Below are 19,167 nucleotides of genomic sequence, written 5' to 3'. Positions count from 1 at the left end.
ACTATCCATGTAGTATTGTTTCCCTATCTAACATTGAAGGCACATGGAAAAATACCTTTCTGTGCTATAGATACAATACCGATAGTTGTTCCAGCAGATTGAAGAGTGTCTTGGAATATCTTCTATAGTGTCTTCAGTTGCTCTTTGTTAAATGGACTAGGATTGAGATTTGAGGTAGTGCCTAGTTTGTTTTCTTTGGTCATCACGATGTAGCCATGTCATTCTCGGTTTTGCTGTGACCATGAAGATTTTTAGTCAGCAGGTTTCCCGTGCAGATGGCAGCAAGTTTCCTTTTCGTGTCCAAAGTTTCTATAATGGTTGCAGCATGGATGATTCTTCTTTGTTTGATGTGGTTGTTGGATTGGGTTCCTCTGCAGCCAGGGCTGAGTTCTCAAGGCCTTTGGATGAGTTTTGGAGTCTCAACATCACTTTTTGGTTGCTTTCTTCTTTGTGAATCTAAGAAAAAACTTCCCTAGCAATATGCAATGGCTTGATACTTAGAAATCTTCCACTCACCTTTGGATGAGTTTTTGGAGTCTCAACATGACTTTTTGGTTGCTTTCTTCTTTGTGAATTTAAAGAAAAACTTCCCTAGCGCTATGCAATGGCTTGATGCTTAGAACTCTTCCATCAAGCAAGAATTTGTAGATCTGCTCATTTTCAACTATCTTCTTGTAGAGAAGACCATCTTTGAGGCACTTCTAGGCCAATTCTTCATAGATATCAAGTTTTTGCCAATATCGCATAAGGGTGTTGAAGTACTCAATAACAATTGAATCTTCTTGCCCAAAATCATGGAGAATGCCTTTGATTTCGAAAAATGCTGAGGTGTTGTCAAAGTCTGGGTAGGTTTTGCTAGATGCATAAAATATCTCCTTTGCTGTGCCATAGTAAGTGAAGTCTTCTCCTAGGGCTTTGGTCATATAATTGATTAACCAAGACATCACCTTACTATTTTCTAATTTCCAGGTTTTATATCCTAGATTATTTTTCTTTGGTTCAACAATGGCTCTCGTGAGGTATTTTTCCTTTCCTTTCCCACAGATGAAATCTGGACCGATTGAGCCCATTGGGTATAATTTTGCCCACTGAGTTTGTGGCATGTTATGGGAAGAAAATACTTTCTGCGGTGCTGGTGTTGTCAATGTAAATTGCTTCAGATCTGGATGTCATTTCTGAGTTTGATTCTTCCTCTCTGCTCGCCATGGGAAAATGCTTTTTATCTTTTTTTTTTATTTTTTTTATTTATAGTTCAGATTGTGCTCTGTTACCATGTAAAAATTCTTTTTTCCTTATTGAATTCTGAATACAAATGAATCAATACATACAGGTTTAGTTTCCAAAATAGGACACACAAAATATGCACATTCGATCTCCTTGAGTACTAAAACAGGAAATAGTAATTAATTATGAGAGATCCTCTCACTAGAAAATAGGAAATTAGCTTAACAGGGTCTTGCTAATCTTGATACTTAATTACCACTCAAAATCCCATGATTTTAGCACTTATTTAGGATCCCATTATTTTAGCACTTAATCAAAATCACTTGATGTTGGCACTTAATACAAATCCGATGATCTTAGCACTTGATACAAATCCCATGATTTTAGCACTCAATCAGAATCCCATGATCCTAACACTTATTACAAATCAGAATCTCATATTTCCACAATTAGCATATTCTAACTATTTTACAAACAAGGAACAAATAACTAAAATTCCTAATGAATTATACTTTTCACACTTCACCTCAAGTTAATAGATAAACATTGTCTATTCCCAACTTGGTAATGATAGTTTAAAATGCAGGGTTGCTTAAACTTTTGGTTAACACGTCAGCAATTTGAAAATTAGTGGGAACATAAGATGTGCATATCAAACCATTATCTAGTTTCTCTTTGATGAAGTGTTTGTCCAGTTCAATATGCTTGTTCTGTCATGTTGTACAGTATATGTGGTACAGTAGTAGTACCATACTAATTGCAAGTTTGTTGTCACAGTAAAGTCTCACAAGACCATTCTAGCTAATCTTCAAGTTTTTCAAGATAATTCTCAGCAATAATAGCTTATAGACCTATTTTGCTCTGGCTCCAAACTTTGATTCTGCACTTGATCTAACCAACACATTATGTTTCTTGTTTCTCCATGTGACAAAATTTCGTCCAAAAAAAGTGCAATAATCTATAGTAGATCTTATACTCACTATTAACTCATCATAGTTAGTGTTCACGTAAGCTTCAAGTACTATTCCATTATTCTTTTTAAACAAAATGCCTTTTCCTGGAGTTCCTTTAAGATAGTGTTGTACTTTATATGCTGTATGCAGATGAATTTCTTTGAAATTTTGCAGAAACTGACCTATTACATTCAACAATATAGGCAATACTAGATCTTGTGTGCAATATCTTTCTCTGTCGGTTTAAGTTTGTGATTGGATCTATTGGCATACTTTCAGGACAACTTTCTTGTATTTTGAAAAGATTATTGATTTACTTCTGTTGAAAGATAATGATTCGATGTTTGAGTGAACCACTTTGATCCTAGAAAATATTTCAATCTTCCTGAATTCTTTTGTTTCAAATTCATTTGCTAGATTATGTTTAAGGGCCAGTCTTTCCTCTTCATTTTACATCACCAACATAAATTAGTAGAACTGCGACTTCCACAAATTTGGGTGCTTGATGAAGAGTGTATAGTCCACTTGACTCTTTTTATATCATATGGCAAGCATTATCTTTGCAAATCTCCCAAACCAGGCTTTTGGTGATGCTTCAGTCCATACAAAACCTTCTTTAAGTTTGTAGACTTTATTGGGCACCACATTCTCAGTAAATCTAGATACGGTTTCCATGTATATTTACTTCTGGAGATCCCCATGTAAGAAAACAGTATTTACATTAAACTATTGCAGCTGCCAATCATAGTCAATGGCTGGGGATAGCAGTACTCTGACCATATTCATCTTAGCAACAGGAGTGAAGAGTTCTTGTTAATCTATCCCATAAATCTGTATGTATCCCTTGGCCAATAAGAGCAAAGGTTGCTTAACCTTGAAATTCTGAAGTGACAGATCGATATGAAAATCAGGGCAAAATTCAGGAACCAGTATGAAGAAAAGCTTTTTTAAATATATAAATTTATGTTTTGTTAACTTCTCCGAATTGATAATGCTCGTACAAACGGAATTGACTGCAAACTGAATTCTTTTATGTGCTATAGGTACCAGATTATGTCTTTACATTCCAGCAAGGAAAATCTAAACGGTTAGACATTTTCTTCTCGTATCTTCCTGAACTTTCTTGCCTTCCTCCCCAGAAATGTTAATAAAGAGTCTGAGTATACATGCAGGCCATTTGGAAGGATATGGTGGGATGAGACCATTGGAACTGTTGTAACATTTCCAAGTTATCAGAGCCAGGTCTCATTATGTGCTTATTTACTTTATATCAATGCCCTTTTCATGGATATTGTTTGAGAGTTTTGACTTGTATAGGCAGCATTACATCCAGAGCAAGATCGAGTCCTTACCATACGGGAATATGCAAGGTTGCAAGGTTTTCCTGACTACTATAGATTCCGGGGGACAGTTAAACAGAGGTATTATGGTTTTCATCTAATATTTTATACCCTAAAATGATGCATTTGATTAATGAAATATAAATTCTAAAACCAAGAATACTCAAAAATCATGCTGTAGACATCAAGTGGCTACACATACATGTTTAGGGAAATGTTCTGGCATGCATCTTCTGTAAATAAGTGCTGGTGAGATCATAAATATTTTCAAGTAAATATTTTCACAAATAAACTGTAAAATCTTCTTAGTACAAAATTAACCAATTTAGTTTGATTTAGAAAACTCTTAAAATGTAAGTAACAAAAAATATTATGCAATAAAAGGTAGTCTATATGTAAAAATCAGTAACTGCCATATTTATCCTAAATAGGCATATAAAACAGAAGTAGGAAATGATTATGACTAAAGGTAGACATCCCAGAACTAAGGGTGTTAGTGGAATAGATTGGTTTGGCTTAGACTCTATAGCCAAACCAAACCATTAAATTTGGTCTATAAAAAATTCAAATTATTTTATCACAAAAACCAAATAAAACAAAAACAGTTTAGTTTGGTTCGGTTATGGATTTGGCTTAAACTAATTAATATATTTTCAAGAATTCTTTAAGTAGTGAGGAATTGGATTGTGGGGGGTGACTTTAACATGACTTGACGTACCGAGGAGAGGAGTGGTTCGTAATGGGTTGATGCCGGACTCGATGGTCTTCAAGGAGATGGTGAATAAGTTAGAACTCGTTGATTCACCACTTTTAGGGGGCCAATGGACCTGGACGCATATGCGGAACCAACCTGTTTGCTCCCAAATTGACAAGTTTTTGGTTTCTCCCGCTTTTCTGCTACAGTACCCTGGAATCTACCGAAAAACTCTACAAAGGCCTATTTCAGATCACTTCCCAATCTGTTTGCATATGGATGGAATCCAGTGGGACCAATTCCTTTCAGACTGGATAATAGGTCGCTGGAAAATCAGGAATTTGGGAATTTTGTTGAAGAAAAATGGAAAACGTACATGGTCCAAGGTACTGCAAGTTTTAAATTGGCAAGGAAATTAAAAATGCTAAAGAATGAGATCAAGGAATGGATAAAAGATGAATTTAGGAGGGAGGGGGAAGACTTCATTAATATCATGAATGAGATTCATGAGACTGATCAAATGGAAGGTATGGGGGAACTTAATGAGGAGGTTTGGAATAAAAGAAACAGTTTGAAGTTGAAATTATCTCATAAATGTAAGGATGATGAAATATCTTGGAAGCAAAAGTCAGGGGAGAAATGGCTGAAAGAGAGTGACAAAAATACTAAATATTTCCATGCAATGGCAAGTAGTAGGAGGTGAAATAATTTCGTTGCAGAAATATCATTTGAAGGCAGAAAAATTAGTGACAACAGTGAGTTGAGAGTGGCTGCCAGCAAGTATTTTGCGGCTTTGTACACAGGAGAACATGAGAATAGGCAAACTTTGGACGGTATTATGTTCAAAATGCTGTCCGAGGAAAACAGGAAAATGCTTGAGGAAGAATTCTCTGTGGAAGAAATTAAAGAATGGCTGTTTATGTGTAACGTGGATAAAGCGGCGGGGCTGGATGGTTTCAATATGAAATTTTTGCAGAAATTTTGGCATGTGTTTAAAGACGAAATCGTGGATCCGTTTAGGGAGCTTCACAAATCGGGCAAATTCATGGAAGCTATTAACACAACGTTTATTCCTCTCATTCCCAAAAAAGATGATGCTAACGAATTTGGGGATTTTCGACCAATAAGTTTGGTGGGGTGATGTGATCCTAAATGACTTAAATTTCTCTTCCTGAAAGGATTCCTGTAGGTCTCGTCCCAAACAAGCAAGTCCAAAATCTTTTTGTTTCCTAAACGGGATCCATTCAAACGGGAAAGTAAGTTCCAGTTTGCTAAACATGAATGCCCAAGACCGAAAAGTAATTTCATCCTAAACTACTTTTCTAAATGGAATTATTACAAGAGGTGTGCCAAGTTTGCCCAACAAGAGCTTAAGGCCCTAGTGATGCTTAATGGGCTTGAAGAAACTACTAGGCCAAAAGAAAGGCCTAATTTTGGCCCGACCCAAGATGGCTTCAAGGCCATATGACCCAAGTGGCTCACAGCCCAAGATGATCGAACCTAAAGGCAAAAGATCAGCCCATGCTACGCCTTGGGAAGACCCGCACGTGGAACACGCCGTGCGCGCGTAGGCCATCTGGCCAAGACGCGCACATGACACGCGGCTGGGCCAAGAGGCCGCCCAACCAGCCCAACACACAACTCGCGGTCCAACCCCCGGGCCTGTTTTGCGTGGCCCTGACGGACCGGCCAGCTCAACCCGCATGGGTTGCCCGATTCGTGACCCGCCGGCCCCTTTCCCCACTTCTTAATTAATTTTTTTAATTGGACCCCACTTTTTAATTTCTCATATTTTTAAATTAATTCCCACATATCTTAATTAATTTTTCCATATGTTTTACATGAAAATCACATGGAATAAAGTCTATCCTATTTTTAATTACTATTTTAATGTAAATTCTATCACTAAAATTATTTAATTAATTATCTTATATTTAGATGAAATAGAATAAATATTTTATTATGTAATTATCCTATAATTAGATATAATTTTATTTAAGATATTATTTTATTAATTTGTTCAGAAGATTGTAAACATCTAGAATTATCCTAGGAAAGCCTATAAATAGGTATTTACCCATAATTTGTAAACAAAATCAATTACAATCAATTTGAGAGAAATTCTTGAAAGTTTAGATTTTTCTTCAATTAGCATTTTTACTAATTTTTAGCTTTTTTAAGTTTTTCAAAAAATAGAAGTCTTTAAAAGTCTTATTGAGCCAAGCAGCGGAATCAATTTATCGGTAAATTCATGACATTTTTCCTTTTCTTGTTTTATTTTTCCTACTATTTGTTTTTACAGTTCTTTTAAGATTGTAGATTCAATTAGAGGGAAGAATTTTCTTGACGGTTAAATTTCAGTATTGCATACGTTGAGTGGGTTTTAGGAGTTGATTTGATCCTCCCAATACCCTTTCGCATCATGGGGTATGTATATAAATTAATAGCTAAAGTTTTGGCAAGAAGGGAAATTATTTCGGAAAGTCAACTTACTTTCATTGAAGGGCGTCAAATCCTAGATGCTGTGGTGGCAGCAAATGAGATGGTGGATGATTTGTTAGTTAATAAAAAAGAGGGCTGATTTGTCAACTTGACATGGAAAAAATTTATGATCATGTTAACTGGAAGTTCGTTGACTACATGCTTGGTAGATTGGGTTTTGGGCCAAAATGAAGATCTTGGATGTACACATGTATGACTACAACATCATTTGCAGTCCTAATCAATGGTGGGCCATCTGATTTTTCTAAAGCATCTAGGGGCCTAAGACAAGGCCATCCATTATTCCCAATGCTGTTTATCTTAATTATGGAACTCTTGGATGGTCTTATGAACAGGGCTAAAGAGAAACAGCTTTTTAAAGGTGTGAGAGTTGGTAGAGGCAATGCTGTCCAGGATGTTTCCCATTTGCTGTTTGCTGATGACACTAATTTTTGGCCATCCGGATGTGAGAAATCTTCTTCATTTAAGGTGCATTCTATTATGTTTTCAAGGTGTTTCGGGATTGAAGATAAATCTCCAGAAATCAGAACTAGTTACAGTGGGTGGTGATGGGAATGGTTGTATGTTTGCTGCGGTGCTGGAATGCAAGGAAATATCACTACCTATTAAATACCTTCGTTTACCATTAGGTGCTAAATACAAGAATAGTGTAACTTGGGAACTGCTGGTGGAGATGTATGAGAGGAGATTAATGAGCTGGAAGAGGAGTTTCATATCCAAATGCGATAGATTTACCTTGATTAAAAGTAGTATGGCCAATTTATCGATCTCCTATTTGTCCATTCTAACAATTCCAGTGAAGATTGCAAAAAAATTGGAATATATACGATGTAAATTCCTTTGGAGTGATGATAAGGAGAATCATATATTTCATTTGGTAAAACGGCAAAAAGTCAAAAGACCATTGAAATTGGGTGGGCTGGACATTAGGTCGATCATTGAGCTTAATGAAGCTCTGCATGGTAAATGGTTTTGGAGATTTCTGCATGAAAATAACAGATTGTGGAGAAAAATTGTTTGGTCCCGGTGGGGTGTCTTGGACTGGGATTTAAGAGGTGAGTGGAGAGTTGGCAGACAACATGGGAGGAGTTTATGGAAGAAAATAATGATGCAGTGGCCTATTTTCTGTAGTAATATGCAATGGAAATTGAGGGGGTGGGGGGGGGACAACATAAGATTTTGGAAAGATTTATGGATTGACAATGAATGTTTAATGAGGAGATTCCCTAACTATTTGCAGTGGCACAAAAATCAGAATATGTTGGTGCAGGAGGCATACGGTATTCATAATGAGGTTAGGGTGTGGTCTGTCAATGTGTCCAGAACCTTACAGGATTGGGAAGTTGGAGAATTTGAGGATTTGCTGCTGCTATTAGCTTCACAGAAGGTCTGTCAGGGGATGATCAGATGCTGTGGAAACTGGAAAAAATGGATTTTTTTACTGTTAAATCCTTTACAAGCAGATTGCAAAGCGGAACAATGTTTTGAGGCCAAATTTCCCAATGAGACAAATTTGGAAGGAAAAGATTCCTCCTAGAGCTGGATTCCTAACAGATGCTATTTATGGAAGCAGGATGAAGAATCTTGTAACCATATTTTATTGTGGTGCCCAGTGGCATATGTATGGAGTCTTATTTACAGTCTTGTTGGGATTAATTGGGTGATGGTGGTCTATAAGGGAGGAATTGTGGGCTTGGGAGGATTTGTAATTAGATAACAGACCATTTATACTTATTCCATTGACCATTTTTTGGGTCCTTCAGAAAGAATGGATCTCTAGAGCCTTTGAGAATAAAGAGACTGATTTGTATAGTTTAAAATATGGGTGGATGCATTATTTTAGGTATATTTTGTTAGAATATGACATGATTAGCAACTTGGATTTTGAAAATGTTATAAATTCACTAAGTAAATTGTAAAGTTTTTGTAAATGGGTGGTACCCCCATTTCTGTTAATATATTTTTTCACACTTTTATTTCAAAAAAAAAAAAAAAAAGAATTCTTTAACTTCTGCAATAGTTTATCCTCAAAGATTCACAACGATACGCCCAACTGGAAGTACAGAAACAACAAATGCTAGGCTTCCAAAAGCAGAGGATTTGACAACAATCCAAAGCAAGTCTAAAAAGATAATTAAATATTTAACAAGGATCCATCAAATCTCTTAACAAACCAACTTATTGAAGGAGTAAAATTTAAGCTGTACTATAATTTGAATGTATCATAATGTTATAATTTTTGTACCATTAGGATTATAGGACCCAAGTTTTCTTAGACTATAAATGTATACACTCATGTAGAGTAGAACTCTACTTTGTTTCATTATAAATAGCATATATGCTTAATAAATAAAATCATCTTCAATATATTTCATACTTGTTCATGTATAAGACTTATATTTAAAAAAAAATTCAAGCCTCCTCTACTCTACTGATTGTTAGTTTCTTATTCCAAAAATAGAATTTGCACCAGCATGCAGTCAGCATCCTCTCTCAACTTCATCACCTTTTAGCTGGCTTCCTCTCTCAATTTCATCACCTTTTGACCTGTTTTCCTCTCCTCTGTCAAGATTGGCACTTTATGTCTCATGTCTGCTCATTGAATGTGATAGAAAACCTGAATGATTGGGAGATTGAATAATATGAGAAACTGCTTTATCTTTTATCCGCTGTGCACTTGGATGACATCAGGGATCAGCTTGTGTGGAAGTTGAAAAAGCAGGTGGAGTTCACTGTTAAGTCTTTCTACAAGTTCCTGAAGGGAAGAGATGAAGGGGGGTTGGATCAATTTTCTATTAATCAGATCTAGAAGGTGAATGCTCCGTCTCTAGGGGTATTTTAGTGCTAGGTTCTATAGGAATTGGATGATCCTATTTGGTCAAATACCTAGCAACAAACTCCTGTGTTCCTTTCATTTCAACATTTCTGAATAAGTTCCTGGATAACAAGCCTGAATTTTTTTTTATTGATGATATTGATATTGATGATGTGACGATATTGATGTTCGAATTGCTTTTTGGCATGGAAAGTGGAAGGAGAGTGTATTTTGACCATTGACAATCTGATGAGAAAGGGTTGAACCTTAGTTAATAGCTGTTACCTATGTAAAAAAGCTGCTAAGTCTTGCAAACATGTTCTTCTTTGGTGTCTGATGGTTTATAACATTGTACCATGGTCTATGGTTTTGTTGGGGATTAATTGGGTAATTGCGGGATCGCTAAGGGAGTTTAGGGCTTGGGAAGGCATTTGTAAAGGATAGATAGATACATTATTTTGGCTCTTTTATTTTGGGTCATGACATTTATAGGATGAAAAATTCTGAAAATGTCATAAATATACTTATAAGTAAATATTTGCAAATGGGAGACACCCGCTTGGTGCCATATTATTAATATACATATTATACTTTTATCGAAAAAAAAAATATCTCATCTCTGCTCAAAGTTTGTCACTTTCTCTCTCCTGCACAACTTGTGGTTCTTTCTTGTTTTTATTTTTTTTTAATGAACCTGCGCTTCTGTTATCTGCGGTTGACTCGGTCATTGTCACAGCAAAATTATGCCTCAGCTAGTGTCAATCAACTGTTGTTTTCTGTGTCTCTGCTTTGCTGTTTGCACCACAAATCTCTCTCCTCCGCCAAGCTGTGGACTGTTGCTTGTAGACGTCTTTTGACGATCCTTATTTTTCCTTTGCAACCTGCAGTCTCTCTCACCTTTGCCTGTCTATGCACCACTTGATTGTGCACTGCTTCCCAGAATATTATAAGTAACAGTCATTGCAGATGCTATAAATTTCTTCTCCTCTCATCTACTGCTGTCTGCTTCCATTACTCAGGATGAGATTCTCTTCTTGTAAGACTACAAAGCTTGCAAGTAGCCAATCTAAAAAGAAAAAGCTTCACTTTTTTCTGAAAAAATTCAATTTGAAGGAAAAAAAAAAACAAAGAATCAAAGTTGTTTTTACAATAGTCAGTAGGGAGGTCAACAGACCAATGATATATCAACATCACCACTATAACTAGTTAAACTATTCTCTTATTTTCTAATATTACTCATTGATTTGCCAATTTAACTTCCTCCATGAGAGAGCATTCAACATTGTATGGCATAGTTCGTACTCCTCAATTTGAAACTTACAGGTCTGCTTATGAATCTAAATGAACACTGAGCTTAAGTGACAAGTTGTTGAGTTGTCATTTACAATTTATACAAGAAAGCTTACACTCATATTGTCCATACATTGCTTACACGGAGGAAAGATGGTATTGGAAAATGCATGGCGATAATCATGCAACCACCATCAAGTATAGATTTTCCATACCTCGCCTCGAAGACATGCTAGATCAAAAGAGCAGTATAATAAATCCACGTTGGGCTAAGAGATGAATGGAAGACAAAAAGCAAAATAAATGATGGCTTATATGAATGGTTAATCATACTATTTGGTCCACCTAATGCCTCAAGTTCCTGCATGGGTTTCATGAATCAAGTGTTTCAATCTTTAAATAGGGGATTATTTGTTAGAGGTGTTCAACTATCTAGAATTGAACGATCCAATCATTGAAAGTGGAAAAAAGTCTGGACCGATGACTGAATTATTCTCAGTTAATTCAGTCCAATACGGGCCAGAAAAATTTATTCTAGTCCATTCCAAACTGATATAGGCCATTTTTTATTTTTTATTCTTTTTTCAAATATGTCTATTTTAAAAATTAATAAATTACAAAAAAATAAATACATATATATATATTTAAATTTGATCTTTTATTTTTTTAGTTTTATCTTTTTTTTTTATATTTTGACCAGTTCAGACAGAATTATTGGTCATTAATCTCTTGGATTGAGGACCACCACGTACATGGATCGGTTTAAACCAAACATACCATGTTCACAAAGCATAGAATAGGTAAGAAGATAGCTATTCTCATAGTAAATGTAGACCACATGATTCTAACTAGAAATGACATAGCTAAGATGGAACGGCTAAAAAGGAACCTCACATAGGAGTTTGAGATTAAGGACATTGTGTCATTTAAATATTTTTTCTGGAGTGGAAGTAGGATGATCAAAGAAAGGAATTTCCATCTCAAAAAGAAAATATTATATTTGCCGTTCATCTAAATAAAAAAAGTTGAAGAGAAGAAGGGCATTCTAGTGGATACATCACAGTACAAAAGCTAGTTGGGAACTTATTTACTTGTTTGATACTCTGCCTGATATTATATTTGCCGTAAGCTTTTTGAGCCATTTTATCCATTTCCCTCATGAAGAACACCTTGAAGTTGTATGTTATATCTAGGTACTTGAAAAGCTCACTAGAAAAGGGTTTATTCTTCAGGAAAAATGAGTAGAAAAGCATAGAGACATATACAAAAACAGACTGGGCAGGCTTAATCACTGAGAGGAAATCAAAACATCAGGTTATTGTACTTTTGTATGCGGAAACTTAATGACTTGGAGAAATAAGAAAAAAAAGTAGTTGTTAGGAGTAGTGCAGGAGGCTGAATACCGATCAATGGTTCATAAGGTTTGTGAGATGATGGGGCTAAACAAGTTTGAAGGGACTAAAAAGTCCAATGACCATGCCTATGAAGTTGTATTATGATAATAAGACTGGTTATTAGCATCACACACATTTTAGTTCAACATGACAGAACAAAGCATGTTGATATTGACAGGCACCTTATAAAGGAAATGCTTGAAGCAAGAATTATTTGAATAACATTTGTCCCAAATTACAACAAATGATTGGTACTCTCACAAAGGGACTTTTGAGATGTAACTATGAATTTCTCATCAGCAAGTTGGACATGATAGATATTTATGTATCAATTTGTGGGAAAGTGTTGGTTAGTCGGGAAAATTTGCCAAGATTAATATTCCTAATTACTTAGAGATTAAATTCTGATTTTTTGGGATATGAATTTCAGGTATCTTTAGACAAGAAAATATTTGAAATCACTATATCTAGTTTAGTCAAAGTTTATCCCTTAAATCAAGGGTTACTTTTTTTCTTTTAAATCGGAGATTTTTTGTCATTTCTCTTTATAATTTCTAGCCTCTTCAATCCATCAAAGCAGTATAAGAAATTCAGAAAACTTCTTCTGAACTTTCACAAATTTATTTGAGTAGGATTTATACTTATTTCTCCACAGTCACGTCAACTTATCTTCTTAAGAATGGAGAGCCATAATGACATTGCTGATTTTAAACCTCGGTTGAACTTTCTTAAGCTCAGTTGAAATTTAGTTGTTTCCAACTTTGGGGAAATTTATGATGTCACTCAGTAGAAACCTCTGAAAAAAATGGAATAGAAACCCAGTTTGGTTAATATTATATCTTACCAGTCCGATCTATACTGGCTGACATGTATTGTACCACTCAAAGTAGCAGTAGAATACCCATAAAAAATCAGTAAAAAATGGATGAATCCCTATCAATACAAAATACGTTTTGAAGTTAGAATTTTAAGATAAAATAAAATCATTATTTAAAATAAGAATTAGAATTGAAAATATTATTATTAAGAAAGTTAAAAAATTAGATCTAAAGATGCTGTTATTGAAGAAAACAAAAACTGTCGGAAGTTAAAATGTCAATTCTTTAATGCGCAACTGCATGTTGATAAAATTATTTGAATTAAGATTGTTTATATATATTAAGTATGCTGCTTTTTTTTAATTTATAATTTAAGAGTTTGATCCATTTAATATATTTCTACTTTAAAACTTTAAACATGATTGATATTGCTTGGTGTTTGTACGGGAAAATTTTTTTTTGATATTAATATGAGTTTTCAAGTGAAGAAGTAGTATCTTTAAAATAGCATTCCCGCTACTATTTTACTTATATATGTGGGTCTATATAATTTGATATACATAAATCATAAATTAGTGAGAAATTCAAAACTGTACAGTAGAATTTACTAATAGAAGGATGCATAACCAAGAAGCTAAAACCAATATGATGTGTGGTGTTTATTACATTGGTTGACCCATCTATTGGGAATGCATGAATGTCCTCTCGGAGTGAATTTGCTAAAACAATTTTGACTCTGTATACAAATACCTATACTCATCACTCAGAAGCTGCTAATTCTTGAATGTCCTATTGGGAATGAATTTACTAAAACAATTTTGAGTCTGTATGCAAATACCAATACGTATCACTAAGAAGCTAAAACTGAGATGGTGTATCCTATCTATTACGTTGGGTATTTATTACATTCATTGAACCGTCTCTTCTGAATGCATGAATTTCTTCTTGCGGATGAATTTGCTTAAACAATTTTGACTAATTGCATCAGTGAGAAGCTAAAACCGAGATGGTGTATAGTATCTATTGCTTGGGTTGAACCCTCCACTCTGTATATAAAAGGAACCTAAAAAGATTGTGGTTCATTTAACTTTGTGCAGGTATTGTCAGGTCGGCAATGCAGTTGCTATTCCAGTTTCTCGAGCTTTAGGATTTGCCTTGGGGATAGCTTTTCAAAAACTGAGAGGGGACGGTCCACTAATTATCCTTCCCCGGAAGTTCTCGCTTTCTACTTATCTTCAGTTAATGCAACTCATTGTTTTGGAAGACTGACTGATTAGGCCTCATTTTCTACTCACCTACCATTCATCTCATTTTTTGTGGTATTAACAGAAGCTACATTTTTGGAACTCTTCCAAGCATTTTCATGTTGATTAAATTACGGTAATAATCGCTGGTGTAGCAGTGAAGTATAAATAAATTCTCTTGATATTCTGTATGTCTGTTGGAAATATGGAACCAGTTGATGGTTTCTTATTGTGGAGTGATTCGAATTCGGGTAAATTTAACAATTGTTGATGCAGTTGACATTGAAATTTTCTTCTAATAGTCAAGTTAATAATAAGATGATATTGTTCATTGGTCAAGTTTCATCGTTGTTGTATTTCTATAAATAATTGTAGAATAATCATATAATATGGAAGTTAATGAGATGATTTGTCCCTGAAGTTTTTCTTGCTATAGCTTTTTAAAATGACTCCTTCATTGTCTCTTTTACAGTAACCATCTGATTCTTCTACTTTCATGAAGTGTCCTCTTTTAGTGTTTCAAATATTTTTTACTGAATTTTTTTTTCTTCCTATATTTGATGGAATTTTATTGAATTATAATGATTTGAACAAAACTAATTTAAACTAAGTTCTTACATTTATGTAAATATTCTTATGTTTTATTTTTGAGATATCTCTCCTGTTACATGAAAGTTTATGCTGTAAAAATGGTTCTCCCGTATTTGCAAAGGCAACATCTGTATCGATGTATATATGTGCATGTGTATACAAACATTGTGTATGTGAAATATTTGTTTATAGTTTGTCCAAACCAAGCACAACCTGCAATTTTAATGGCTTGGGTAACCATTTTAAACCATGGATTAGGCTTGAAAACAAGGTAAGAGATTGGACTTAGCTTCTTTCTTTTTTTGACATTTTCTTTAATTTTTTATTAGTCTTTAAGTTATTTATCCTTATACTAATACAAAAATATATAAAATTATAATATCCCCTACCGCTTACCACGTTGTTTTCTTTACCCAATATTTCACGCTTTTTTCCTTTATTAATTCTGTCTAGTAAGCTCTAGCATTTTCTTTATAAATTAATATGTAATGTAAAGCTATGCATATGTTATATACTAAACGTTTATATCTTCATAAAATATTTTAGACAACTCTAATTAAAATTTGTTGTTACACTAAGATATTTTGAATTTTTTTTTTTGGTTTTTGAAAAATGGTATAGCTTTATAGTTTTGTGGGTTGAGATTGGGAATTAATGATTTTTCTTATAGTTGGATTTGGCCATAAATGTAGATCCATAGGTAATACCGTTAACGTCGGCTTTGCAGTTTTAACTTTATAAATTAATATTTAGAGGATTGTCAATAGAGAACAAGAAGTGTTTTTTTTTTTTTTTTCTTTAACTTCTCTCTCTAATTTTCCTTTTAATTGATGAAATTTTTGACAAGAACACTCTTTTATCTATAACTTTAGGACTCTAATCACTCTTAACTACTCAAGTTTTATATTTAATATAGCTAACCATAAAATTAGAAATTAGACTTTTGGCATCTGTGCACAACTAATCTGTAATTTATGAGATACTACTAAGGTTTTGTTTTAAATTTTATTTGATCACTTTCATTAGATTTACCTTTTATAATAAAATATAATATACAATTATTATTAAATATGTATACCCACTAATATTATCGTAGACTCTCATATTAAGATTATTGTTTCATATTTTTTATTTAGTAATGTAAGTAAAAAAATTTATAACCTCGTGCATATGTTTATATTTTATTTAACTCGAGTTTATGCGATTTGAGTAAGTAGGTTCGGTCATTACCCTATAAGATGGTGTATGGTCCATAACAATATAACAGTCTCATACTCCGATAAGATGTTCTAAAGGAGGCACATACGTCCAAGCTACCCATCCATCTAGTAGTATCATAATGTACCGCAATCTGAAGTGTCGATACTGGCGGCTTAGTATGAAGAGGGATATTGCTGAGTACGTCTTCTGATGTCCCATGTGCTAAAGAATTAGGGCCGAATACCAAACGCCCTGTGGACTTTTGCAAGGTCTCCCCATTCCTAAGTGGAAGTGAGAGCATGTCGCTATAGATTTCGTCATAGAATTACCCAAGACCAATGCTAACCGAGATACCATTCGGATCATTGTGGATTGGCTAATTAAGTCAACCCATTTTCTCGCAACTTGGACCACTAACATAACCGTTAAGCTAGCTCGGTTATTTGTCAAGGAAATTATCTGACTTCATGGTGTCCCTACTTCTGTAATGTTGGACTAGGACCCTTGATTCACATCTCGCTTTAAGGATAGCTTTTAGTAAGTTATCGACTCTAGTTTGAACCTCAGTACTACCGGTCATTCCCAAACCATCGACTAAACTGAACAAACCATTATGACCCTAAAAGACATGTTACGTGCCTGTGCTCTGGATTTTGGTAGCAGCTGGGATGAACATTTGTCCCTATGCGAATTTGCTTATAACAACTGTTATCAGTTTAGCACTGGTATGACTCTATTCAAAACCCTCTATGGTAGGTCTTACCGATCTCTAACTCATTGAAACGAGGTTGGGAACAGGTGTTCCTTTGTTCTAGACTATGTCCAAGAAGTTATCGAGAAGGTTGATGTTATCCGAAGGCACCTCTTCACTGCTCAGAATTGTCAGAAAAATTATGCAGACAACCGTAGATGGCCCTTGGAGTTTGCTGTTGATGATTGCGCTTTTATCAAGGCCTTTCTATGCAATGTGGGATTGCGATATGGACATAAAGGAAAGCTAAGCCTTTGTTTCATTGGACCCTTGAAGATTGTTGAACGTACAGGTCCCCTGGCATACTGCCTCACTTTGATCCCCGGGTACACTTACTTACATAATGTCTTCCATGTTTCTATGATCTAGAAACATCTCCGCGATCCCTCGCATGTTATTCCACGCCCAAAAGCACATATCCATACAGACAAAACTTATGCGACATATCCTATGGAGATCATCAACTGGATGGAAAAGACCCTTCACGACCAGAGGATTCCCATGGTCAGAGTAAGGTGGCAGCACCACATCTCGAAGGAGGTGACATGGGAAAAGGAAAAAAAGATGCAAGATTCATATCCCAACTCGTTTTAAAAGACTCCTCCAAATTTGGAGGACAAAATTTTTATTGAGTGGAGTAAATGTGACACTCCAAAAATTCTTCACATTTAACAAGTATCGAACTCCAATATTTTGGACCTCCGACCATTTAAACTTTGTTAGTTATTTAATTTACCAATAATTCATTTCACAATTATTTAAATAATTTTTATTTATTTTATTTATTTTTCAAAAATTATTTCCAAACTAACATTTTCAGGTGAAAAAGGGCAAAAAAAAATCGACAGCGTGGGAAGTTGAGCCTATAACCTACAAGCTCGTAGTTTGACCCGCGATCAGCCTGCGCGGGCGAGCCTGCTCGCACTATACACACCCTACGTGCGATTGTGCATAGCATGGTTCTGCACAATGTGCAACAAGTGTGCACCTGCACATGGTAGGTAGCCTATGTGCGCATAGTGCTTGGCATAGCCGCCTGCATATTCGCACCACGAGCAGTAGGGCGAGCATAGCGCACTGCTGCGCTCTGATAGCCACAGCCAATAGGACAGGTGCCTTGTCCCGTCAGTGCTTAACTATCTTTTGTTGGTCCTATTTTCTTCCCTTTACTCTATTTTTCCTATTTTTTCCAAACGGCACAAATCCGACCCTTTTTGGCCCCTTATAAAGCCTCCTCCCCTCTTCATTTTCCTTAACATTTTCTTCTTCAATTTAACAAGATTAAAGAGAGAGAAGAGATTTTTAGAGAAAGAAAGAAGCGAGAAAGGAGGAGAGTAGGAGTTTTCGCAAGTTTGTCGAGAAATTTTCCTTCACTTTCAAAAGACAAAGTCGACACGGTTACAGTAAAAGATTCTTACTTTTTTTATCTACATCTCTAAGTGCTCTTTTTAGTTAATTAAATTGGTAGAATTGAAGATTATTGAAATGAATTTCATTTTTGTTTTGGGAGATTTATTTTGATGTATGAAATTCTATTCTTGAAAAGATGATAAAATGATGATTTAAAATATCTATGATTTTACTGCATAAACTCATGCGTTTGTGTTATTCACCCCTAATCCGTGCTCCCCAGGTGTGGAAAAAGTTGAGAGTTTACTCCATGAGTCGTCCCTCGAAGCTTTACTAGACCATTTACAAACCCTTGGTGATATCTCTATGACATATTTCGAGTGCAATAATTATTCCGTACTCTGATGTAAATTTCTTGTAAGGACTTTATTATGTGTTTTATAGTTAAGTTTGTTGCCTCATTCCCTCAATGTAAGAATTAAACCTTAGATTATTTGTATCAGATTTTTTTCTATTTTTGTTTCAATGTCAAATTTTTATTCTAACACTCATAACTACATAAGTAGTTGAGTCCTTTTTACCAATAGGTATTTGGGATATCATGTAACGACCCGGAGCTTGAAATGAAATAAATTATAAATTGAATGCAGAAGCGAAATAATAAAGTTAAGGTTTATATTCCTTACACAATAATTTAGAATACCCAATAGGGTTACAAGAATGACCCTTCTAAAAGAATAATGAAAAATCAAATGAATAAATGAAAAATAAACAACTGGGCATCCTATTCACAACCCTCTTGTGGATTGGGATCTGAATCTTAATCTTCTTAATCTGAAACGGTTATAAAAGAGTGAGTTACAGTACCCCAGTAAGAATATCACACTACTCACCGATACAGCAATGAAGATTGATAAAAATCATAAAAATAACTAATAGAACTCTTGATTTAAGTAAATTCATTTATCGTAAACAAAATTATTTATTACGTACTTACCGTA

At 34.8% G+C, this 19,167-nt stretch overlaps 1 protein-coding gene across 9 annotated transcripts in view; it reads left to right on the top strand.

Moving 5' to 3' along the window:
* The window catches only part of CMT2 (chromomethylase 2), a 64,337-nt gene extending 49,724 nt beyond the window's left edge, over positions 1-14,613 (top strand). For 2 of the 9 annotated variants that reach the window (XM_088216130.1, XM_088216127.1), the window contains 4 exons: positions 3,221-3,264; positions 3,350-3,419; positions 3,495-3,598; positions 14,128-14,613. In XM_088216130.1, coding sequence (XP_088072256.1) covers positions 3,221-3,264; positions 3,350-3,419; positions 3,495-3,598; positions 14,128-14,299 — 390 coding nt within the window. In that variant the 3' untranslated portion in view covers positions 14,300-14,613. Of the gene's footprint in view, positions 1-3,220; positions 3,265-3,349; positions 3,420-3,494; positions 3,599-14,127 lie in introns of those variants that run through there. The other 7 variants (XR_015817861.1, XR_015817859.1, XM_088216128.1 and 4 more) reach the window with 6 other exon arrangements.
* The last annotated feature ends 4,554 nt before the right edge of the window (positions 14,614-19,167 follow it).

The sequence above is a fragment of the Carica papaya genome, chromosome 3 (assembly GCF_054855325.1).
Source record: "Carica papaya isolate Zhongbai chromosome 3, ASM5485532v1, whole genome shotgun sequence".
Lineage (NCBI taxonomy): Eukaryota > Viridiplantae > Streptophyta > Magnoliopsida > Brassicales > Caricaceae > Carica > Carica papaya.
Note: the sequence above shows the minus strand (reverse complement) of the source record. Positions and strands in the feature narration are given on the sequence as shown.